Source organism: Myodes glareolus, chromosome 10 (genome assembly GCF_982192425.1).
Source record: "Myodes glareolus chromosome 10, mMyoGla1.1, whole genome shotgun sequence".
Taxonomy (NCBI): domain Eukaryota; kingdom Metazoa; phylum Chordata; class Mammalia; order Rodentia; family Cricetidae; genus Myodes; species Myodes glareolus.
This window is the reverse complement of record NC_142035.1, coordinates 24,913,988-24,940,546: the sequence shown is the minus strand read 5'-3', so window position 1 is coordinate 24,940,546 and position 26,559 is coordinate 24,913,988. Positions and strand designations below refer to the sequence as shown.

General features: G+C 45.5%; 1 protein-coding gene across 1 annotated transcript; it reads left to right on the top strand.

Annotated features, from left to right (window-relative positions):
- Positions 1-10,159: 10,159 nt before the first annotated feature.
- On the top strand, positions 10,160-23,446 carry LOC146892785 (vomeromodulin-like). Its single transcript, XM_087911416.1, has 15 exons — positions 10,160-10,410; positions 11,682-11,961; positions 13,903-14,392; positions 14,700-14,801; positions 15,245-15,400; positions 16,180-16,264; positions 16,975-17,032; positions 17,755-17,825; positions 18,957-19,103; positions 20,077-20,199; positions 20,365-20,432; positions 20,685-20,715; positions 21,776-21,836; positions 22,524-22,603; positions 23,338-23,446. The coding sequence occupies exons 1-15, from the start codon at positions 10,312-10,314 to the stop codon at positions 23,359-23,361; spliced, it is 1,875 nt and encodes a 624-aa protein (XP_087767542.1). The 5' UTR covers positions 10,160-10,311; the 3' UTR covers positions 23,362-23,446.
- Positions 23,447-26,559: the final 3,113 nt, after the last annotated feature.

Below are 26,559 nucleotides of genomic sequence, written 5' to 3'. Positions count from 1 at the left end.
CTTCATCCCCTACTTCAAAGAATGGGTGGGGGTGGAAGTGTTTTGGAACAATCCTATGCTATGGAATAGTGTTTCTTCTCTGGATGGTCTGCTGACTCAAATCCCAAAGTCTTAGGGACATAGTGGTTTTTGCACAGCGCTGGCTGCCCTGGAACAGGGAGCCTCTTTTGATATGTGGTTATCTATGCTAAAGCAGTAAGGTTTAAGCCAACCAGCTCCTGCATCCCTAGGACTGTGGTCCATTGCACAGGGTGGAGTGCTTGGCTTAGCTAGCCCTGAAGGTTGTGGAGCTGAAAAGCATCGCACAGAGAATGGCCCTCTCTGAGAGATAAGTCGCTCTGCATAAGGGTTTCCTGCCGTATGTTCCCTTTCCCAGAAAAATGGCAGAGGGCAGGCCGGATAAGTTCCAGGTGTCATGAGCCTAGGGACAGATTCCGTGTAAGCCCATTTTAATGTTTTCATTTTGGGAAGTGCGACCTCTATCTTTACCTTTTGAGGGAGTTGCCTTTCTGCTAAGAAGTAAAATTAGGGGGAGATGTAGAAGGCCGCAACCACACTCTCCACCATAGATGGCGCTGCACCGCCAGGTGAGCTAGAAAGCTCACACATGTTGGTATTTTTCCACTACTCCCAAGGTATCACCTGGGACTGGGAGCAGTTAACCAATCCAAGAATGACACGTCCAAAGCAGGGTCTGTTTCCTTTATAAGGGATGGGTTCCATCTTATCGGGGTCTCCGCCATGTGGCTTATGCTCTAGCTCCCAAGAGACATAAAGCTTTACTGCAGAAGTATCCTATGTGTCCCACGTGGTTCTTGCTGGCGAGACGGTAGCACGGGACACACAACCTGCTCAAAGATAAACCAGGATGTCTTAAACTTTCAAATAATCCCATGTATTTGATTATGTCATGAAAGTAACTTCTCGTTTATAGTGGATTTAAATTAATGACCATATACTGCCCAAACCTATGATGACCAGAAATAAAACTAGATGAAAAAGCCATTCAGTTTAAAGAGATCGTTCTGACTCACCCACACCTCCCACTCTAGCTACCAGGCTGCTCTGACTTCCACACTGCCTCCCACCACAACCCACCACTGCCTCTTTCCACCGTTGCTGCTCTCTCTGCCTCCCAAGAAAGAGCCTGCTCCTTTCTGCACAGGCAGTAGCCTGGTTCAGTGCTTTCACTGTGCCTTCACTTAGAATAATGAAGTCAATTATAATCATGAGTTATTGAATTTTTAATGTCAGAATTCAGCGCCTTGAGATAAAACGTATGCTTCATTCTGTTTACAACAACAAGCTGTTCTTAAGTATTGATCTTCTCTTAGTAATGTTTACAAAGAAATCATTTGCTTAGAAAGGCAAGGACGTTGTTTTATTCTTTAATGAAACATGTATTTAAATAAAACATTTTAAATCTGTGATTAGAGTTTATTTTTATGTGTTTCATGCTTTCACTTGCCAGACAGCCACTTCCTTATCAGTAGGAAAAATTCTCTTCTAAAGAAGCATGCCTGGAGTTAGAGAGATGGCTCAGTGGTGACAGATCCTTATTGCTCCTGCAGGGGGCTGGCATTAGGTTCACATTGGGCAGCTCACAATTGCCTGTAACTCTAGCTAGAGTGGATGTACATGTACACACACGTACACACACACACACTTAAAATATTAAGGGAATGATTCTTTTTTAGGGTATTCTTGATAAATTGCATAGGGATCATGGATCTCATTTTAAAGGACAAGTATTTAAATATATTTATTAATGTAGACTATTGAATAAAGAAATGAGACCAATAATTTGTCAAATTCTGCAAAAGCATTGGTTTAAAATGCATTAACAAATTGAATGTCCCAAGATAGTATATATTTCTCTTAGGTTTTTAATGCTTCTTAAATTATTATATAAATACATCTTTTTCAATTGCTTCAGATATTTATTATTTTACTTGGTATGCGGCTATGTGATTAAATAATGCCAACCTTAGATTTAAAGAACAGCATTCTGGGGAGGCAAGGTGTTGCATGCTGTATAAAGAGACCCTCTCTCAAAGAAACAAAAAGAATCATGGTTTTCACTAATCACGGTCTTGCTTACCCAGAACCACTGTCTTATTTGAATCCAGTTTTCAAGTTTAAAATAATTCAAATATTCACTTTTTCCTTTATTCAGTATTATTTGGATAAAATAAATCTACATGTCTGAGGTTTTGTTTTGGTTTTTGTTTGTTGCTTTGTAGTGTGGCTTAGTTTTAGTCATGTCCATAAATATTTCCAAAAACTTACAAAATACTCAAATGGAGAGAACACAGCAGTCGGGGTTTCTGGGTGTCTACTCTTGATACTGTGTAATCTCCTGACCTATAGACCGTTGGCTCTGAGCTCTGTAGAAACAGTGATCAGATTGCTCGCTCTGCTCTGTGACAGTGACTCCCGAAGCTCGACCCTGACCACACTGAACAAGACATGTACACAAAGACAAAAACAAACCCGGACGTCACACAAAAGGAGAAAAGTTCAAAATGACGGGGCTTCAGAGACTCCGCATATAGGTCTGGAGCGTTGGAACAACCACAGCTGCCTGGAAATGAAGACTCAGGGATGAAATAAAGACTTGGGATGGGGAAGGAACCCAGAACTAACAAGGAAACACTTCAAGATAGATTTCAAGCACAGATTTCAAAGTACTTCGCTCTTCCTCTTCGGAAAACAGATAATAAAGAGGATACAATGGCCTAACTGAATGGCTGACTCAGTTAAGGGGGGAAAGGGGTGATAGAGGCAGACAGGGAAGTGCTGTACGTCCAGGGTCCATGAGGAAGTAGCTTTCCTCAGAGTCTGGAGGATTGCAGGACAGACCACCTGAAGAGCAGTCACCAACCCCAAAAGACCACAAATGTCTCCACGCCAGGGCAGGGAGAAGTTTGATGACAAAATCTAGTTGTTATGTCGACGAATCTTATTGAAATCCACAAAATTCCATTCATGGGACATTTACAATTTTGGGGGAGCCAGAACTTATGACTATGACACTCATGATGCCTGTATTTTGAATCCAAACACTTTAGGTGGAAAAAGAAAAACTTTTCCTATTTAAAAAAAAAATCTAGTAGGGGCTAGAAAGATGACTCCGCAGTTAAGAGTGCTTATTGGTCTTGCAGAGGACTCAGGTTTATTTCTTGGCATTCATATCAGGTGGGTCACTACTGTATGTGACTCCAGCTTCAGGAGATCCGATGCCTCTGGCCTCCAGGGGCACCTGCATTCATGTGCACAGACATACACACATACACATCACTAAAAATAATACAGGGACTTGAGTGATGGCTCAGTCATTAAGAGCATTTGCTCTTACAGAGGACCTACATGGCAGCTCACACTGTCCATAGGTGCACATACACACATGCAGACAAAACACTCAAACATATAAAATAAATAAATCTAATAATCTAAAAGGTTTAAATTAATAATAATAATAATAAACCTTTTTAAAAATTGACTGGGAGCAACCAATTTGATTACTACCTCTCTAACGTTAACTCCACCTACCAGTGGGAGGAGAGACCTTTAAATTAATTCCGGTAGAATAAGTTAGAGTGCCTGTCTCCCTCCTCTGCTATCTGTACTTCCTGGAATTTTTAATATGACACTTCCATTACTTCATTGTTATCAGATACTGAGGACCGACCAGATCCTGACGGAGAATAGACTAATATGCCCCAGGAGTTTTTTCCTTAATGGCCTTTGTAACCACTTCTTCCTCCTGAAGCTCTGACTTCCTCCTGCTTATTCATCCTCATCTTCATCAAACCCTACAATGAGCCAATACTGGTCATGCTTGGACAATAGGAAACCATAAACGTTACCAGGAAAAGCTATGCCTTTGCTGCTACACCTTCAACAAGGTACGCCCACGTTGTCAGAGCTTCAGTGATGAATGTGGAAAGTAAGGCTATTTAGAGTTCAAAGCCAAAATCACCCAGGAAGCTGCTCACATGCTGACCTAAGGAAAGGGGCCAAAGGACCATATACACCTTCAACCTATTTGGACAGGGGACCACTGACCAGGGGGTGACTCATGCTGACTCTAGGGCAGGCTCAGAATCCAGGAAGCTGTATGCTTGTTGACCAAAAGACAAATCCAAGATCCAGAAAGTTACATGCATGTGACCACCAGGGCAGGCCCAGCACCCGGAAGACTGAAAACACACTAGCCCCAGCACAGGTCATAGTCAGGGGTCAGCAACACATTGGCACTCAATGCAAGTACTCAAGAGAAAACCCATATGTTGATGTCAGGGCAAGCCAGTACATAGAAGGCTGCTTATATATTGAAATCAGTGCAAGTTTAATATCTAAGAGACTGTGCCCATGCTTTCTATGGTGTAGACCCAATACACAGAGGGTGTCCTTACATGGACTAAAGGGCAAACCCAGTTCCAAGGAGGTAAATAAACACAAATAAGCATGGGCCCAGTACACACTTCACTGTGCAGACCCAATATTAAGAGGACTGTCCCAAGGAAGGAGCAGTACACCTTCACTGACCTTGGGCAGGGCCAGTACCAGTAGGAATGCCCACATGCTGAATTCAGTGGAGACCCAGAACCCAAGAGATCAACTGTAGCTATCCCCAGGGCAGGTTAGTCAATGGCAGGACCATACAATGATCCCAAGGCAGTTCTGTACATGAGCAGGCACAGGAAAGAAAACGCCAACATGACTGTCCCATCGTATGGCTAATAGAAAAGTTTTTTACTGTAAATAATAGAGAGAAAATGTCCAGAGGCATCTGGAAAAGTCCAGATCAGAGAATACATAGAGAAACAGACTGGTCATGGCCAGGGCTGCCTGCGAGAGAAGGGAAAATAGCAGGGGCGAGAGAGGCGGGCACTGTTACAAAGAGAACAAACTAGTGCCTGGGAGAAAAGAAGCCTGGGAAAATAAAAAGGTCTGGAATGCTGGCATGGAGACTTTGAAGTGTTATATACTGTACTCAGGGTGTTTGTGAGTAGGCACTGGGAAAGTCGGCAAGCTGGCATGGGCTTTGATATGCAACCACAGGTATATGACAATGGAGCCATATGTTCCTTCTGCCAGATGAAAGGAAAAAGACTCCTTTAGGCAGATAGGAACTGATTTCACAAATTCCTAAGTGATGCTGGCTTTTATCTAACTGTCAGAAGTGACTCTATAGTCCAGTCTGAGCTCACTTCTGCACATATGGACTTCTGGTTGGACTGCCTGGGAAGTACTCAGGAGCACCTTGTACACTGCTCCTAGGACAGGTGGGTAACTGCACACTGACCTCTGGGAAGATCCAGCAGCCATGTGACCAGGCCCAGGGTGACCACAGTCAAGGATCAACACCCAGGGAAGCTTCCAAATGAAGCTCCCAGGGTATCTCCTATACATAGGAAGCTGCCAAGGAGCTATCCTCTGGGTAGTTCCAGTATCCATGTTGTTACCTTCACACTTTCATCCCGAAAAAGTTCTGCATCCAGGGCTGTCCACATACTTCCCTACAATTCAAGACGAATACCCAAGTCTTCCCTGAAGTCAAATGTGGTTGTCTTCCTTTGGCACACTGCTCCCCAATGCTGCATGGTAGCCAGGGGGCCACCTGGGCACTGACCTCAGAATAGCATTGATACTCAGAAGGTCAAGTGCACACTTCAACCCTATCAGGCCAAGTAATATGGGAAAACCCATGCTGTCTCTATGGCAGGTCTAGGACCCAGAAGACGTCTTGGACGCTAACCTGACAGTAGGCACAATACTCACAGGGCACCACTCCCACCGCCTTTACAACTGGCCCAGTAGTAGGCCACATACTGAACTAGAGGATGTCAAGAAGACTCTTTCTTCCTACTGAAAATAACTGTCTTCTTTTGGCTAAAACACGACAAAGGATCCATTTTGAGTCCTTCAAAAAAACATAACCTTAAAATACATGTTTTAGGGTTGAGGGTTTAGCACAATGGCAGAGCAATTACCTAGGAAGCACAGGGCCCTCAATTTGAACCTCAGCTCTGAGGGGGAAAGAATCCATAGGTCATCTTTGCAGACAGGTTTAAAAAAAAAACAGTTGTCAAATAATGACATATACAGAACTGCTAATTTGATAATATAAAATTGAACAAAAGCTTCAGGGGAAACCTGAGTGTAGCAGATCCAAGGATAAAGAATGAGAGGAAAGAAGAAGAGGAAAAGGAAAAGAAAGAGGAGGGAGATACGGAAGAAAAACGCACAGGGGCTGGAGAGCAGGCTCAGCAGCCAAGAGCACTCACTGCTCTTCCAGAGGACCCAGGTTTGATTCCCAGCATTCCCATCATGGCTCACAACTGTCTGTAACTTCAGTTCTGGGACATCCAATGCCTTCTTAAGGCCTTCGCAGATACCAGGTACATGAGCAGGACACAGATGTGCATGCAGTCAAACACGCACACACACATAAAATATTTTTTTTTGAGTTCTTAGGGGGAAAAGAAAGAAAAGTATAGCTACTCACATATATCAATCAAGATAGCAACTGCTTGATGTATTCCATCTAATTTAATCCATGAATATCATATGAGAGAGGAGCTCACACTAAGAGGAACTAAGGCACAGGCCAGCTTAATAAACCAAGGACACACAGCCTGAAAGCAGCTCAATCACAATTCACTCTTGGACCCATTTGACCCCAAAAGTTGAGTTAGAAACCTTGCCTCCTAAACTATGGGACTGTTGCACTTTTTTCTTTTTTTTTAATTTTTTTATTGATATTTATTGAGCTCTGCAGTTGTCTCTGCTCCCCTCCCTGCCTTTCCCCTTCCCTATTCAACCCTTCCCCAAGGTCCCCATGCTTCCAATTTACTCAGAAGATCTTGTCTTTTTCTACTTTTTACTTCCCATGTAGACTGGATCTATGTAAGTCTCTCTTAGTGTCCGCATTGTTGTCTAAGTTCTCTGGGATTGTGGTTTGTAGGCTGTTTTTCTTTGCTTTATGTTTAAAAACCACCTATAAGTACATGTGATAATTGTCTTTCTCTGTTTGGGTTACCTCACTCAAAATAATGTTTTCTAGCTTCATCCATTTTCCTGCAAAATTCAAGATGTCATCATTTTTTCTGCTGTGTAGTACTCCATTGTGTAAATGCGCCACATTTTCCTTCCATTCTTCAGAGGGGCATTTAGGTTGTTTCCAGGTTCTGGTTATGGGGATTGTCACATTTTGTAAATAATAAAATACATGAAGAAACTCATAAAGACCTAATAATCTCAGCTGCCATAGAAACTGAGGCAGAAGGGTCAAGTCCACCTTATATAACTTACTCTGGCTGTGTCTCAAAGCTGAAGCAGAGTTGAGGAGTGTGTGGTAGACGCACGCATGTGTAATCGCTGCTCTGGGAAAGTCGGGACCGGAAGAGCAGGACGTCCAGGTCACCATCAGCTACGATAACCATTTGAGGCCAGCCTGAGGTAAATGATACCCAGCTTCAAAAAAATTAGAGAATTAAGGGGCTAGGAGTTGGCTCCATGGTTAAAAACACTTGTTGCTCTTGCAGAAAACTGAAGCTCAATTGCCAGTACACACACCATCTAACACACAGTGTTAACAACCATCTATAACGTCAGATAAAGTGGATTCACACTTAGGACTTCCATGGCCAACAAGTACACACAATATATATGCATAGAAGAAGCTAAAACCTCACAAAAACATGAAATAAATTCATCCCATTTTTTCTTTAGAATAACAATACAAAGTTAAAAGAGCAGACGAAAGGAAAAGCACTTGGTGATTGAGGACATACATAGCACACGGAAGACATTGGTTCAATGTCTAGTACTAGAAAAATCGGAATGAGACTCATCAAGAGAATGTCACCTGTGCAGAACAGATCACACTTTACCTACAAATTCAGAAGGTTCAGAGACACAAAGAACCCAGGAGAGGGACCTGTGGCCTGTGACTCCCAAAGGTCAGAACTGATCATACCACAGAAGCAATGGCACAAAAGGCCCAACTCAGCCCCTACTTAGAGAAGACCAGACACAGACAAGCTCAGGAGAAAAGAGAAGTGGAAGTCTGTGCACCACTGTGCGCATTGTGTGTGAGCTGAAGAACACAGCTATCAAAGGGGGAGATCTTGATGGCTCTTTCAACACCTTTGGCTCAAGATGGCCCATTGTGATTTCTTCACACAGAGGCCATTAACAGTTGGCACCAACTTTGCTTATCACAGGCAATTGTGATCTCAAGCCTGCCCTCTCCCTTCAAAGGCACATCAGAAGGTCAAATCATTTAGTGTCTGAGACAAGCTGCCCTTTGTCAACCCTTTGTCCCCAGTTGGGAAACCTGCTCTGTATGACACATTCCATGAATCCTGGATTAGCAGAATTCAATAGCTGCCCCACCTCCTAAGAACCAGGAGGATCAGAGGCCACCACAGACTGCCTCCTGATGTGTTCACTCCCTGCCTCTTTCATAAGTTGTTTGACTCCAAAGGGGACATTAAATCAAGAGGTTTAATCAATGAGAGGTGGCACAACTGTAGTCAAAAACATGGCTCAATTTCCCTCAAATGTCCAGAAAAAATAAGACCCAGAACACTTAGGTTCTGTCTTCTACTGAGCATCATGGGTAACGCTCTGAGTTCTGCCCTGTGAGAAAAAGTCAGCTTTCAACTGTTCCTTGCATCTGACATTTCACCAAGACCACACTGGGGCCTGGAGGGGAGCAGCTGCTGAGATTCAGAGCAAGGACCAGTGTGGCTGGCGAGAGCCCTGCAATGAATGCTGAGGCTGCTTGAAAGACCATGAGGGCGAGTAGGAAGACTGCTCTATTCCAGCATGTGGGCAGCCGGAGCAGGCATGAGTGACCTCTCATCGAATAACCTCATCCTGCCTTGGGTCTCAGATTGTAACAGACCATGTGATGGCATGTACAGGGGAAAGGGCAAACACTTCAGGGATGGGAGCCCCACAGCTTTCTCTGAAAGTGGAAGGGAAGCCTCACACAGAAAACAGGCATGGAAGCTTGAGAAACCCAAGATGAGAAAAGAGGCAGAAAGGAGTCAGGCTCCGAGCAGAAACTCGGTGCAGTCAGAACCACCACAGACCACTAGCAGCATTCGCACCTCATTCTGCTACTGAATTTAGGGTCACACCCAGTGTCCCATCCAGCAAGCCAGGTTTGCACACCCCTCTCAAGGAGACAACTAAAAGCCAAATGAATGTGAAAAGCACAAAAAGGAGACTTAATCGGCATGTCTCCATGGGAAGCAGGACAAAGAGACCAGTGACACACTGTCTCCCCATCGAGACCCTTTGTAGGGTCCTGGCATGAGGTTCAGGCTAAGTAGGGCCCAGCGTTATGTCAGCTAAGCAGTTCCAGTCAGGATGCGCTTGCTCCCATCACTGTCCCCCTGCAGGCTCTGCTCCTGGTGGTCTGACGAGTCCCCAGCTGTGAAATCTCTTCCAGGACACACCCCTCCTCAGGCAGGAACTGAGCTCCAGCCTTTCTGTTCCCAAAGTGAGGTTCCAGGGGTCATTTCCCATCCCCAAGAGTGCTATGTTTCAGTCTCCTTGCCAATAGGGATACCATTGTCTTTTTAAAATACCTTCATCTCTAACAGCCCTGCTATACTCCATGGGGAGAAGAAAGAAAAGGGGTAACACTCAATTATTTAGTTTTCCTTTTTAACAATCTCTAGAACACAGCAATACTCAATCAAGTTAAGTTGGTCCCCAGGTGCATCTACCTGCATATCATGCTCATTGTTACATGGTTACATTGCTAGATGTTACGTGTCAATCATGTCTGAGAGGGTCCTATAGTATGGATTCCTGACAGTCACCCTGCGCTGAGTCTCACCTATGCCCAGGGCACTGTTAGGAGCCATGAAATGAATTTCAGAGGACTGAAAACTGTCAGCTTCAATGCCCTTTCTACCCTGACATTCACCCAACACATACGACTACAAGATAGCAAGACTGTGACAAAAAGGAAGAAAGAGAAAGATCAGCCACCTAGCGTGATAAACTCAAGGAGGTCCAGATCAACAGAATTTGTAGTCTTCTCTTCCTCATAGAGCTGAATACAGAACACAAAGAAGCACCAGGCCCCTAGGGCCTTTGCACTCTCTCTGTGACGTGCCTGTCTCTGCCATCTCAAAACCAGCTCTGACAGGCCTAGGGACATGCCAACAAAAGCAAGAAGAGCCACCGCTGATTTTGGAAAGCAGACTGCATCACGCCTGTCTTATCAACACATCGAGATCATGCCCCTTCCTCTATGATGACCTTTCTAGGAGACAGTGGATGCCTATAAAAGTGGGGTTCAGCCTTGGGGTGGACAGTCAGAGGCAGGAGCAGGAGGAGAAGCAGCTACTGAAGACGTTGACCCTTCAGAGGGACAAGGTAAGGACCGCCCAGAGAGATGCACTAAGAATGGCAGGCTATGTGGAAACGACCATGGGACAGGTCACCTCTGGACAGATGACTAGGGTTTACTCACTGACGATCTAGAATGTTCCTCTGCTGTTGAACTGCAGGATACTGGGCCTAAAGTGGAACGGCAGATAATAAGGCTGTTTGGGAGACTGTTTTCTTTCTTTTCTTTTTTCTTTTGGTTTTTCAAGACAGGATTTCTCTGTGTAACAGCCCTGGCAGTCCTGGAACTAGCTCTTGTAGACCAGGCGGGCCTCGATCTCACGGAAATCTGCCTGCTCTGCCTCCTGAGTACTGGGATTGAAGGCGTGCCCAGGTGGAAGACTGTTTTCTTAAGAAAACAGAAAACTGACTGCTGAATTCTGAGAGAGGACCATCAAGTCAGCATAGCCATGAGTTTGTTAAGAGGCACAGTGCCCCACTTGTCCTGTGTTTAGATGGATGTAATACTGTTTAGATTTCCCAGAGGTCAGGGAGGAAGGGGAGAATTCTGGTGGAAATGTGGTGAGATTTAGTTTTCAAAAAGGCAATTTATTCAACGCAAAAAATTGTCACTGGCTTGAATTACTCTATGGCAATTGAGGGCTAACTTTCGCTAGTGTGTGCACACTGCCAACCTAAACCATCACAGCCACTGTCTAAGGTTCATCAGCTTCTCAGACTAAGGCCCCCTCAGCTCTGGAAAGACATAGGTACTGAGACGATTAGAGTTTGAAAAGAGAGCGGGGCATGGCAAGTTTGGAAGGATGAAAGGAGAGAGATTATAGATGATATTTTAAATCAACATCAAGTAATTACCAGAGTGGTACCAGTCGTGGGTGGAGAAGGCACTTGCTGGGCAGGTGGACCGCAGGAGCCTCTAATGTGCCAGGCAGCAGCAGCGTTTCTGTAAAGCAGGGACTACAGCTGAGGTCTGATGAATGTTTGTTGTAAACAGGAACACATATGCAGGGTTCTGTCTTTCATTAAGAAAATAGAACTTATTTACCTTCAGGATCAGGATTTGACAGAAGTGACCTATTTATAATTCTGACAACTTTCCCAAATGGCACAGCAAAGACCCAGACCCCCCGGTACTATAAACCCTCACAGGTGAAGGAGACCAAAAGGGAAGAAATGTCACAGTGCCACACATATCTTAAGAGCAGATGTGAGGGACACACACCTCAGCAGCACTCTAAATGTAAAGACAGGGGACGGCCCATTGTGACTGACATATGTGACCCATTTCTCTTCTGCAGGTTTCAGTCACAACGATGTGGGTTCTCTGGGCCTTGGCCATAATGTTGAGCATCCACGCAGGTACACTTGACCTGGTGGAAACACCCCCAGGGGTGAGCACTCTCCCTGCCGTTGTACCCAATGTGAACACCCTCCCTCTTAGCCTGCCAACACCACCACGCCTCAGAGATCCCCCCAACAAGCAAGGCTCAGCTCCCAAAAATCAACCAGCTCTCTCCAAAGGCGGCAAGTGTGCACCTGCAGCCAGATACTTCCTCTCCGGTGGCAAACTCCAAGACTGTAAGTAAGACTCACTTCAGCTGTCATCTTGGCTCCTGTCCACACCTCTCATAGCCTGATCATTTCTGAGGTCAGAGCAGGGTCGGTCAACCTTCTGAACAAGTGGTTTTCAAACACAAGGATCCTGGGACATCTTCTTGGTGCCTAGAGAGAAGGAATGTAGTTCAAACCTAGAAATTCTGGAAGACCAAGGGGCGGAATCCAGCTCATTCAAAAGCTCTGGGAGATGGTGGAGCTTCATGTAAGATTCCAATGTTTACGTAGTCCAGAACAGACCAATGCTACACTGGATGACGGGCATGTCTGACCCCAAAGGCTGTCTCTCTATTTGCCTTCCAGTGGGTTTTTACCACCTAGAGACTCTGTTACATCACAGAGTTTCTCCTTGCTGGATACTAAGCTCATTTAGACTCCCACAGTTAATTAATCCTCAGCCTGTTTCCAGAAAAAGGAAACAGAAAATGAAGAAGCTGCCAGGAAGCCTTTTACCACACACGCTCTCATGAAACTTCTACCCCATTCTCTCTCTGAAATACACACTGGTCCAAGAGATGAGGAATTCAAAGGCTGAGAGGATAGGAAACCGGGTAGTTAAAAGCATGGCAAAGAAGTGATTCAGTTTGTTAACAGGAAATGGATAGATTTGAAAACTAAAGAAGGACAACAAGAAACCCTTGTAGATCTTGGAAGTTTCCTGCAGCAATGGTCTAGCAAAGGCCTGCATCAGAGCATGACAGGATGGAGATGAAGGCCATTAGCCACTGAACTGTCACAGTGGCCAACAATCACCCCATAAGTCCAGTGTCCTAGACACAGAACTCAACAAAGAAGGACCAACAAGGCTGTAAGCGATGCTTCAGGGGACTGCTTCAATTGCAATTCTGCTGAGTCAGATGCCCTTTGGTTCAATCAGTCTCAGCTCTGAAGTTAGCAAGGCTGAACACATTCAACACTTCACCGACATTTTTTTCCCATGCACTTCCTACTAGAGCTAGCAAGACAGACATGTGGAAATAGCAACCTAGCGATTGGACTACTTTCCAAGTCACAGAATGACACTCAATCTGCTCTCTACTACCCAGAATTCCATGTCTCCCTTCCTATTTATACCAGATGGAGAGAAACATATGATAGGCCCCTGACTATCAGTGCCCAAGCCTCAGGCAAATGCAAAGGTTGTCCAACATAGCACATCCCAGAAACAATACTCTGCAAAGACTACTGAGGTGGTGAGGTGAATCAAACACCGGAGGTGAATGGGGCAAAATGGCCTAGAAAGAAAGGGTAACTGTGCTTGTCCCTTAACTACACACCTACTTCTGTAGTTCTTGGACTATACACAAGATATCAGCGACCATAACCTTTATCCCTCATCTGGAAGCCATGTAACACATCCAAAGTAAGCCTCAAAAAACACAGAGAATGGGGATCAGGGGACCATAAAAATCTAAAGATTGTGGCTGATATTGAGGAATAGACACAAGGGAGAAAAAAAAAATAAAGTTGGCCCGATGGCTCAGGGCTTAACAGGACTAGTCCAGATAGCACCGTGTGTGGGTGTGGGTGTGTATGTGTCTGTGTCTCTGTGTATGTATGTGTGTCTGTGTGCTTGTGATATTTTTTAAATAAAAAAAAGAAGTAAACAAGGCAAATTACAAGAAAAATAACATACATATATGGGGTTCCCTAAGTATCTCTGTAGCACACAATCTGATCACATTTAGCTCCATGAGGACTAACAGGAGCTATGGACAACAGGGAAGGGGGACATTTCTGACAGACAAATATTCTTAACTTAGGCAGGGGAAGCACTCAAATGGGAAGGCAGAATACAGAGTTCCTATGTGCCCCATATTTCAATATGCCATCTTCCAAAAGGAGGCTGCTAGGGATGATCTGAACAGAAAACCCACAGCAGGACTATCTCTTGATCTTTTTCAGATCTCATGGACGCTCTGCCACCACAGATCGAGGAAATAGTCAAGTGTGATGACGTTAACATAGCAGGTGTGCTTGGGACACTGATAGCCACCGTGGACAATGCTGACCTGCTCTCGCTCTTAGATCCCACCTCCCTCCTACAAGGGGCAGGCGGTCTCGGCCTAGATGGTATCCTAGGCAAAGCAGGGAATGAGGATCCCTCAAAGCCCTCTTCAGGGTCCAAGGCCGCTGGAGGTCTCAGCCAGCTCCTCCCAGGGGGCAGTGGTGGCCTGGGCAGCTTACTAAGCCTCGGTGGAGACAAGGGCCCTGGGAAAGGACTTCTGAATGGAGACGTGCTCTCCGATATCAAGAAGCCTTTGGATGACATGATTGGAAACGTAGACAACCTGAAAGACTCTGTAGAGGCCAAGGTGAATGAAATACTCCCAGAAAGCGTCAAAGACCCACTTTCAGATCTGCTCAAGGTCAAGGTCCAAGACCTTCTGCTCGAGTAAGTGCTTCCTTCACAGTTCTCTGGGTTTCTGGACAAACAGCTGCTCACTGGGAACGCTGACACTCACCCTACAGCAACCGCGGGGAAAGCCGCCCTTTCATAGAGAGACATACTTATTCCCGCTGGAATAGCTGCAAGATGTGACCAGGATGTCTTGACCTTAAACCACTGGGTGGGAAGGGGAGCTCGGCAGCCAGAGGACTGGCAGAGCTCAGCTGGTGCGGAACTGGCGGCCGCACGGAATTTCTCATGAGGGCCAGGCTGTTTCCAGGCAGAGAACTGAGTCTGTGTTGTTGTTCTGCAGCTTAAAGGTTGATGAAGTCACCGTGGACAGCATAGACATAACCATGGCAGCGGATGAGATCCAAGTCCACTCGGCAGTCACTGCCAACATAGGTGGAAAAGGGTGAGCCTGTTCCCAAAATGATTGCCGGGTCACCAAGGATGAGGATATGAGGTCCCTATTCTAACCAGATGACAGGGACACATAGACAGAAAAAGCTGGATCAGTCCAGACCTTCCTATGTTAAGCACAAGCTGTCTCCTGCTGGGCTTTTCTTATGCATTTCCACACAACTAGAAGACATAAGTACGAGACTCGTAGGTTCTGCCACCCACAACAAGTAACCTCCTCAAGGCTACAAAGGCAATTATTAGTCAAATGTTAACTAACTACCGAAAATGGCCACCTCTTCCTTCTGTGCATGGGTTTGAGGACCTAGGAGCACGTGGACTGGAACACAGTCCTCCCCTCTAGACGACAACCTTCCCCAAAGCGTGAGGCTGATTCCCAAATGCCCATCCCTCTGCTGGAGCCTCACCTCTCAGGCAGAATGTCATTCTCCACAGCGCACTTGGATCTGTCATCAGCTTACTGAAGTTTCAGTCTGCAATGGATGTGACGATGAAAGCTGTTATTTCCTCCAACAACACCCAGTGCGTCAACCTTGACATCCAGGACACCCATTTCCAGGTCAACGAAGTGAACATTCAGTTAATAGAGACGTACGTAAAACCCACTTTCTTTCTACTCGATCAATGCAGAAGGGTGCCAGAGGGGCCCAGCTGCTGTCTCAGAGGAGACTGGTCCACCATAGTACACTACACAGTCAGGAAATGCCAGGAGAGCTGACGACCAGCGTTCCTCTGTAGCTAAGAACAGCCTTCTCACATCTACCTTATGTCTTTCCTGCTGGCTCTATTTAAGTGACTCATCCTATATTTTTCCTAAACAGTACACGGACCTGAGTCAAAGAGGAAAAAAGAACCTCGAGGCCACACAGTAAAAATCTCTCTACCACTTCTGGGGGCCAGCTGCCTATGGCTCCTCTCCTGGAACAGCTAGAGGGTCAGGCCCTTCTCACTAGGCTCACACTAGAAGAATAGAAATGCTTCTCACCTGCCCATACCCAGCGTTGACATTCCTTCCTTCCCTCTGCTATGGCCTAGGCAGGAGTCATTATAGTTTCTCTAACTAGAACACAGAAAGCTGTGAACTCAGATCTACAGCTACACCAAGACAACAGAAAGGTCTGTGGACAAATGTGCTCCAGTGTCTGAAGGGTGAATCCATCCAAGGGGACCTCTGGGCCAGGTGTCCTGTGACTTGCCCAGGTATCTTTGCATTCTCCTTAAACACTAAAGACCAAGACGAGAGCTCAGGACTCACGTGCTCATTTAGAAGCCAGACATCATCTGATGCCTTCATCAGTGAGTCGGTTTGTCTAAGACACGGACAAGCCCAGAAACATGAAGATCACTGATCTCAGCGTTATATCTTTCAGAGTCACAGGAACTGTGCCTCTCCCCCTGCCTCTGCCCTTGAATGACATCGTCCCTGTACTGCTGACAGTAGAAATGAATGAGAATGTAAGTCCAGGGAAGGGGTGGGGCTCCTGCACAGACCTGATCCCTGGGAAGTAGGAGAGAAACTTGCAGCTTTGTAAATGCCCAGCTGCTAGGACAGATTGAGGAACAGTGCCAGGGACCTCTGGAGCACAAGAGCCACCATGGACAAGCAGCTCCTCTGGACCATAAACCAGTAGCATAATTAATAAAAACCCAGAGATAGATATTGGGGTTCAACATGAACACTAGAAAAAGCAAAGCAGCTAGTAACTGGCTCTTAACCTCTACATCAGCCTGCAATGGAGATCCTGCCTCCAGGAATCTCAGAATGAGACTGATCTGAGAGCTGTCTCCTCCTGTTTCATATTACTCTCTAGTGCTGGCATTAAAGGTGTGCACACTACTGCCTGGTTTTTATGGCAATTAGTGTGACTACTGGGAATAAAGGTGTGTGTCACCACTGCCTGGTCTTTAAGGCTGACCAGGGAAGCAGTTTCACACTCTGATCTCCAGACAAGCTTTACTTATTAACACAAATAAAATATCACTACATTACCAAGCAGCAGAACTAAAGGACACAAGATCTGAGAATAGCGGATAACTTCTGTCCAACAGAGGTCAGGGAAAGGACACGGGAAAGTGGGAAGCCAAGGGGAGATGCAGAGAAGGTAGGATGATAAGACAGGCGACTGGTGCTCCCTCAGCTAAGCTAACCTGTGCTGACTTCACAGCTGGAGAATTCCAACTCCTGTGCCATCGTTCTCACGAACTTCAATGAGTGCAAGAACAGTGAGTACTTCCTTGGTGGTATATCGCCAGTACACTGAGGTGCCCCAGGGACCTTGGGGGATGTCACAGGGTGGCATACTACAGAGGATGGGCTCCAGGGTAACAGACTGCAAAACTACAAGGACTCACACAACATCCTCAGCACACTTAGGAAGGAGAATGGCCCAGCAGACCTTTCTCTGAAGGCACTTGACTTCTGACACATGGAAGAGAAAGGACACAGTGCCTCTGGGGCATCTTCACAGAGTTCCCAACACAAACCGTTTTCAAAGGAGTACTGCAAAGAGTCTGAATCGGGAGCAGTCCCAGGTCCTCATCTATGGGGTCCTGAGATCAGGAAATCGCACAATATCCCTATAAACATGCCAACAGCCAAGGTGAGAGGACATGTTTGGTTGAGCCACACAGAGAGATGAAGTAGGAAAATTAGCTTATTTCTCAAGGCGCAGGGTAGACAAACTACATGGTCTAGATAGCCAGTATTTCCTTCTCCAAGAACATTTTGACACATCAGGTTAAAAAAAATCTGAATCCATGTGGGTAAACCACAAGCTCATAGCATCCTTTGGGATGTAGAAGGCATCCAAGAGAGCACCTTGTGCATGGAAGGCAGACAGAATCAAATGTCCATCTATGAGGGAGACCAGAGCTGCATTTGAGGCACAACAGCTGTCAACGGCCGTCTGAACTCTCTCCATTCCTCCCTCTCCTCTCCTCCGCAGCTACCGGCTTATTCAAGTACCAGACTCAAAGTGCCAGGTTGTCTCCCAAAGGACTTTCCATCCTCTACTGTGTAAGTATTTGCTGTCATTGTAATAACTGGATGAAGGCTGAAAGTCTACCTGAGCCCACAAAAGAGATCAAAAAGTCAGGACAGTAAAATAGTGACCGGCTCTTTTCTCACACCCATGCTTTCCTGGGATCGGTCTCCAGAGTACTCATCAGGGCATGGGCAGGCTAGCGTTCTTCCCAGTTCAAACATACAGCACAGGGCCTGTGAGAACCCCAACAGAGAAAACCAAAACATCGCCCAGCTCAGGTCTCCACTCTCAGGGGATTATACACAACAAAACAAAAAGGGCCAGCTCCTTCCAAACACCTCCTACCCAACCAGGAAGGCAAAAACAGAGCATGGCAAGTGGTAAAGAAAGGAGACAGAGTTGGCTCAGCTTCTCTTCTGCAAATCCATAAACAAAACTGCTCTCAGATGCTGAAACACAAATCCATGCACATTCAGGAGGACGTTCATCAATGACCTACAACACACACAAAGGACATAGCCAACCTGAGGGTCAGATTCTTCTATACAGGTCACATGTGGAAACAGAGCCATGATTTATGAATATAACTAGTATAAATAGAGAGCATGAATCACTCTAAAGTCAAAACAAAAAAACTAACGAACATATGCACAGGACAATGATGTTAGGCAAAATCCTCTCTTCTCTATCTTCATCTCTGAATGGTCCAATATCCCTTCCAGAAAGAGATAATATAGCTCAGAAATATGAGGGGAGAATGCATTTATAAAAAGGGAATGAAACAGACAGACAGAGAAAATACTCAAGAATGGACTTAATCTAAGGACTTATTCTGCCACATTATGATTTATGATACATGGGAGGGAGGGAAGAAAGGAAGGAGAGAGACATGGAGGGAGACTAGCCCTCAGGTCTGTAGACTGTGACAAGGACAGGAAGTAACTAGTAAACACACACGTCATCGTGAAGTCTATCATGAAAGGGTGACTTGCCCTCAGGTGAGGATTCATGGCCTCTCAGGAAAGCCCAACCGCCATGAGCCCTGCTCCCCTGCCACTGGAGCAAAGCCTCTGCACCCTGCCCTGTCAGAGCCAAGTCACAGTTTCCCTCTCCTTCTAGTCTCCTGAACTCACACAGCCAGTTCTCTAATTTCCTCTCCGTAGGTTGCAGCCAACATTGGCAAAAGAACAGTGCCCGTGCCTGGAAGTCGACTGCCTCCAGATCCCAGAAACGCCACCATTTCTGTAACTATGTCCACCTCAATGCTGAAGACACTTCTAGTTTATGTGGCAAAGCAGAGCTCTGTCAAGGTGAGTGTCCTTCATCACCCCAGGTCTGCACCACTCTGGACATGAGCTGAGGCTGTCACTTCTGAGGGAGAAAGTAGACATGTAACTGAGATCTGAAGGGTTTGGGGGAGGTGGGGGTTTGAATACGGTTTCTTTGTGTAGCCCTGGCTATACTGGAACTCGCTCTGTAGACCAGGCTGGCCTCAAACTAACAGAAATCCACCTGCCTCTGCCTCCAAAGTGCTAGGATTAAAGGCATTTTCCATCACTGACTGGCATAGATCTGGAAGCTCTTGTAGAAATGGGTAAGACCAATGCCACAGGACACACATCATCCTTAGTGTACTAAAAGGGCCGTTGATGTCATCAGTAAGGTATCAGGATCAGGCAAGGGGGTATGGGATAACAATGTAAGTATTTCATCCACATGCCTACACAAAAAGTCATATGTCCTTAAATGATCAATGACAAGTAATTATCATAATACAACTCAATGGAAACACTCTACTTCATTTTTCTGATACCCTAAGACTCTAGCAGCAAAGGCACCAGGCTGACCTACACAGGGGTACTTTAATATGCCCCCTCCCCTTTAAAGATGAAAGGAAGTCACCGCAGTAAGAGGAGCTCATAGCTGTATAAACTATGGTCAGGTGAAACCACATACAGGAATCTTCACCACACAGTCCATAAGCCTTCAGCAGAGAGCTTCCAGGACACAAGGGTAGAGAAGAGCACTGCTACTTTGAAAGACTTGATAGAAAGCAACATTTCACAAGGGTTCCGCCTCAACATCCATCCACTGAAGTAAACAGAGGCAAGGGGTGGGATGTCCCTGTCATTTCTTCTTCTCAGTTGCACCAGCACCCAGCCGGGTGACCAGGTCTAGAGGACCAAACTCAGTATCTCAGCCAAGACTGAAGAGCACATGCTGGCTCATGATACAGTACCTCCATCCTCTTCCCCAAACTAACTGAAGTCTTCTTCACAACAGACGAATGACCTGGAAGCCAACATCACCAAAATAGCCTATACCTTCCAGAAAGACAAACTCCTCAGAGTGTTTTATGAGGTTAAAATAACGAAGGATGGCGAAGACTTTGCCACTGGGAAAACGGTGAGTGCTGAGAAATGAGGGTTCGTGAGTCGGAAGAAGGCCATGGACTTGGACAGGGAGGGAATGCTCCCCAAAATCCTGAAGCCCATTTTGCCTTGGTGTCCCCACAGAGGAGAGAAGGGCCATGCACCCATGTCTCACTCATGTTCCCTTGTGTCATTTCAGCAATTAATCGTCAGCCATAACAGCAAGATTTCAAAAACCAAACTGGTACCAGACATCAAACTCACAAGGTACTACGAGGTGCAACTGCACAGACCTCAGAGAATTAAAGACCCTGGGAAACACAGAGATATGATGGGCTCTGGGCAGATATTTGAATCATTACAGGGACTCAGGAATTGTGGCTTCTGTGTTCTTTGTCACATGTCTGTTCTTGCCTACAGATGACTCAATCCAAACCAACAGAGACAAGACTTGAACTCTAAACATGAGTAGTACTGTTCCCATGAACCTAACATTTCTCTGTTCTTTGTGACTGACAGGTCTGATCACAGAGTGGAGCCCCCTGAGGCTGTAAGTTGATGTGTTCTTTTATACTGACCCATGAGAGCTGGGAAATCATGTCAACGCCAGACACTCAGTGACTCGGGAGTAGGGGAAAGAGAGGCCCATGGGGATTAGAGCGCAAACTTACTGTGGAACAGAAACACAGGCGCCTAACTGGCTCTCTGGACAACTCTTAAACCACAGCTTCCCATCTGTGTGTGGGCTACAAGGAGTGTATATATATATATATATATATATATATATATATATATATATATATATATATATATATATATATATATATAAACACATACAAAAAAAAACAGAAGATACTGAAAGTCCGGTGCCACATGCTGGATAGAGGCTCACAGTGGGTTCCCAGAGATGGAATTGGAAAATGTGTCCTTTTAGCAGCCCAAGATTTGGGGAGTCAGTTAAGCAGCAGACTCAGGGAACACTCCAAGGCTAGCAATCCCTATGTCTCTACTTAGCAGGGAAGTGACAGGATATTCCTGGCTGTGGAATCAGTGAAAAACACTGAGTAGGATTGTCCCCCAACCACAAAGACACACTCAAATACAGTCATTAATACTAAGAGATGTTCCATGGCTGTTAGAGGGCAGAGTTTAAGGGGTGTTCTCTGAGTGCACACAGTGGGGTACTGTTACAGTACACCCCAACCCAGTTCTGCAGAAGCCTGACTTCCCACAGAGAAGGGTGAGCAGGAGAAAAAGCAGAGGTGCAGAACAACACTATATGATCTCAAAGGACGGTCACGAGAGAGAGAAGGGAGCACCATGACAGAGATGGACCTAGAGCTATACATCCTTGAACCACATCACATCAGATGCAGTGGCCAACAACTGCCAGGCCTCCCACCTTTGGCGTCCAAGTTGTCCCTGAAGTTCCAAAGCCACCTGCTGTAACAGTAGCAAGGTGGCAGTGCACAGGACAATACCTCTGCTCATGGAACACAAGGCAACAGAGAAATCCCACAGGAATCTGCAGCCTGAGCTAAGGTTCTAGGCCCTGAGGACAAGCAGAGGCCTGCAAGGCTCTACTGAAAATGTCCTCCCATGTCTTGCAGAAGGAAGAGGTGGAAGGCATTTTGTCTGAAGTCATGAAGAAGTCCTGGTCTGCCTTCAATGGTATGTGGAGTTTTAACTCTGACTGCTGGCATAGATGACACATGTATGACACTAAAGCACCAAGCACAGGGCCATCCTGTCATCTGCTGGGTTACACATCACCTTTTCTGTCATAAATGACAGCAGCTAATGCTATAAAGGGAAAAGAGATCAAATTGCCTCCTCTGCAGCTCCCAGGAAGTCTTGTCCACAGGTGCTTTGGGACCAAGACCACCAGGGCATACAAATGAACAGTAGACCTGGGTCACCCACCACTATAGACATTATGGTTCTGACTCTTGAAGGTAATATCGTAACCTTTTTAGACAACAATGATGGTGGTGCCATGTGCCAGGTATGCACATTCCTGGTTAGCTCTACTCTGGTTGTAAACAGTATACTGGTCGTCAAATGTACATACAACCTCCAGTCAGGTCCTGCAGTGAGGTACTACATCGCTTCTCATCAGTGTTAGATCACCAGGTCCCCACCTGCTTTGGGGGCCTTTCTTCCCCTACACCATACCTTGCCTCCATCCTACAGGCTGGGGTGTACATATTCATGACACCACCATGCTGAATGTGTGTAGCAGTGTCTTTTCTAGCACCACAAACATGTCAGAGATCCCACATGTGACCGTGGTCAAAGAGCCATCCAGGTTACTGTTTCCCTTAACTCTTGTCACAAGATGATATTTCCTTATTTCAGAACTGTATAAACAAATGAATGTTCCAGAAGGAGTGTCTTCATTTGCCTTATCGAATGCCGATGTCAAACCACTGAAATCGGTAAGGAACTGAAATACAATTCTTTTCCTTGCTTCTCTGCTTTGCTTTACTTGATTTTGCCTCAAATACAGGACCTTACCTAGTCTCTTCCTCTGCCTGTGAAATTTGACCCGGAAAACATTAGCTTCTCTCATATAAAGCTTCTCAAACTTTAAGCTGTACCTGACCCCATCTCTCCCTGTATCTGGGCCCAAAGCAATTCCTAGAGGGTCCAAACGGCAGAAAGTCAGCATCTTCTCAGGGTGGTGCTTCATGCTCTCGGTTTTTCGTACTGACTCTATCAGGAGTCAGAGAACCTTACACAAGTCAGCCTTGATCAGGGAAACAGATCAGATGGATGACATCTGAGCCACAACTACAGGGACAAGAAACACAGCCCACCCCAGGTTATATGATAACTGTGAAAGTCTAGTTACTGACAGCCAGCATTGTGCCAGGGTCAGCAGGTGCTTCACTCAGAAACCTGTGACCCCAGAGTCAGTACCTTACACCTGCTGTCTCTGGGTGGACCCCGAAAGCATCTGTATGGATTTCCTCCTGCCACCTCCCTTCCAGAGACTTCACCTCCAGTTCCTTCTCTCCTAGTCTGAACTCTCTGGGGTGCTCACTCCAGGTGTTTGATCCCACCCCTGAGGCAGTGCTATGTGATCTGGTGGGGTATGGGTTAGCACTGACCATGCTGCAGTCAACTTCTGGGGTTAAAGGCAGCGACTGTTGTCTTTCTCTCCCCCTAGAGTGACCTTCAGGCAGCAAACTGAAGCCAGCACTGCTGAGGCCAGGCAAAGTACTGAATGACAGCGAACCCCTCTGTGAATTTTTCCATGCAACTCTGAAGCCCCATCCTTATGATTAAGGACAGTAGCAGTAGTCCCTCGGCCTGCTCAGGATCCTCTGCCCTGACTGACAAGGGAAAGAAGGAGAACATTTCAAGGACCTGGGCGCTTTGTAATCATCTCCTTAATAAACAGTCTCTTCATGCAAAAGTAAAAGACGACTCATGTCTCAACTCTGGTACATGTTCATGAGCGCGCAAAGAGCTTCTTACTTGGAGCTGAACAATAATATGAGACAACGAAATCCACTGTTCTCCAGCACTCTGGGGACAATTGTGACAATGATCAAAGCTTTTCCCCTCACTTTCCTGTTTTATTTATGATCTGAAGTGTCTCACAAAGGCTCAGGTGATTAAACCTTGCTCCCACCTGGTGCTATTGGGAGGTGGTACCTTTAAAAAGTGGTGGCTAGAAGTAGTTCTTTAAGTCACTATGGGCACACCATTCAAGCCATTGGGGATCTCTGTCTTTTCTCCCCTTGCTTTTTCTTCCTAGCCATTTCGTGTATGTTTGGCTACTTGTGACCATGTACTGCTCACCACAGACCTAAAAACCAGTAGAGAAATTAGGTCATAGCCTGGGTCCTCTAAGACTGAGCTGACCTTAACCTCTTCTCCACTTAAGATGCTTACCTTGTTACATTGCGGAAAAGCCAACACTCTCTAACACTGCATGCTTTCTTATTAATCAAAATGAAACAGAGGCTGGAACCCAAATCGTCCAGGTTGAAAATGGAGGAACACATTTCAATACAAACAGTGAGATGGGTCAAAGCAGGTAAAAGTCAGATATCACTACAAATCTGTTCAGTGCTGGGGAATAATCTTTTTGTATGCTGCAAATATGCATTGCTCTCCTTGTTAATCCAAAGCTGGGTGGCCAAGAACTGGGCAGGAAGAGATTGGGCAAGACAGCCTGAGACAGATGGACTGCTGGAATGAGGAAGGGTGGAGTCAGAGCACTCACAAGTCAAATGCAGAAAAAGTCAGACACTCAAAACAGGATAGAGGTAAAAGCTACGATCCTTGGGGCAGCACATACATTAATAGAAATGGGTTAAGTTGTAAGAGCTAGTTAGTAATAAGCCTGAGTTTAGTAGAACATTTACAATTAACATTAAGTCTCCGAGTTCCTTATTTGAGAAGCAGCTGCTGGGGCAGGAAGACTTCCTCCTACAGCTGGGAGCATAGCAGTCGGTCCTTGTGCCACAGATCTCCAGACAAACCAGGAATATTAAGCACACAGGATTGTCTTTCCAATAGGAAAGATGAAAAACCCATTCTTCCATTCATAAGCTGAGAATAGAAATGATTAACAGCCTGGTGATCTGTGTTCTGTGCTGGTACAGGTAGTGTATCTCCAGAACCCATCTTCCTGGAAGAAATGACATTGTACCCTGAGTTGGATTTCAATGTAATTCTGCTTCCTCGTGCAACAGGGGTTGCATTACACAAGGACACTTTCTTTCTTATTTATTTATTTATTTATTTATTTATTTATTTATTTAGTACACAGTGTTCAGCCTCCATGTATGCTTGCAGGCAAGATGAAGGCAACAGATCTCATTACAGATGGTTGTGAGCCACCATGTGGGTTGCTGGGAATTGAACTCAGGACCTCCGAAAGAGCAGTCAGTGCTCTTAACCTCTGAGCCATCTCTCCAGCCCAGGACACTTTTTTTTTGAGATTGTCCTAGGCTTAAATCCATCGGAAATAAATGGCCTGTTATTACACCCCTCGAAGTCTGATCCAGGTTGAAGTCAGTCTGCACTGGTTTCATCCTTCTCTCTTCCTGAGGTTCACTTCTCTGTGTGACCTCACAAACCATGCAGAGAGGATCTCCTATGTCCTAGATCAGTAAGTGTACTCCTAGCCATGTGACTGTGAGTGAAAAGTCAAGCCTGTAGTGGCTACAGCAATTCCTGTTTGTAGCAGTCTGACTTGTAGCACACATACTAAAAGAGACCTGGACTTCTTAGTGAAAACCTCTTGGTCCTGGAGAAGCAGTGACAGCTGGATTCCTAGGGATCATTGGTCAACAACCTAGCTCACTTTCTGAGTGCCAAGCCAGTGAGGAGTTATTAAAAAAATAAACAGTGGGAACAACAATCCCCAGTTGCCCTTTGACCTACACACACACACTCTCACACACTCACACACTCACTCACTCACTCACACAAAGTTGTACCTGGCATACACAGACCCACAATTACATGTACAAGAACATATAAAAACATACACATATATACAAATCAAAAAATTAAGAAACTGAATCAATAAAGGTAAGCTAATAAATGCTGAAAACCTAGAAGCATGAACAAATTAGTTTCCCAGTTTGGTGTGGTGGTGCATGCCTTTAATCCCAGCAGACAGGGAAGGAGGTGGGCGGGATTTGTCTCTTAAAGGGACAGGACAGACCATTACATTCCCATCTCTTTTTTTATAATAAAAAGGCAGGAGGTTAGGCACAACAGGTTAAAAAAATGGGGCAGTGAATTCTCAAGACTGCTTCCTGCTTATTTGTTGGTATTGTCTTTGGGGGGGAACCTGAGAAGGCTGGGTGCTGGTCACATCCTGGCCTAGCTGGTCTCTTTGCTCCTGTCTGGTGTTTGTGGCATGAAAATGTCTCGTATCTCTTACACCTGTTTAAGGTACTGGCAGAACAGAGGACAAAGTTAAGTTTAGGGAAAAAAAATTTTAGGACCAGAGAATTGAGAGGGGTGTATCTGACCTGTTTAAGGTAAATTCTTTAATTCAGCTCCCTGGAACTCACAAAAATTTTTTGGGTTTGTGAAAACATAAGTTTTTTTGTTTTGTTTTGGTGGTTTTGAGACAGGGTTTCTCTGTAGTTTTGGTGCCTGTCCTGGAACTAGCTCTTGTAGACCAGGCTGGCCTCAAACTCATAGCGATCCACCTGCCTCTGCCTCCCGAGTGCTGGGATTAAAGGCATGCGCCACCACTGCCCAGCTGAAAACATAAGTTTTAAACAGCAGCATATTTATATCAGAATGACCGTGACAGGTATTTTTGCATAATGAAAAGTATCTGTACGACTATGAAAGGCAGCATGAAAGAGAATTTTGTTAACTTGTATTTGTCCTTACACCTTTATAACTTGCAGGT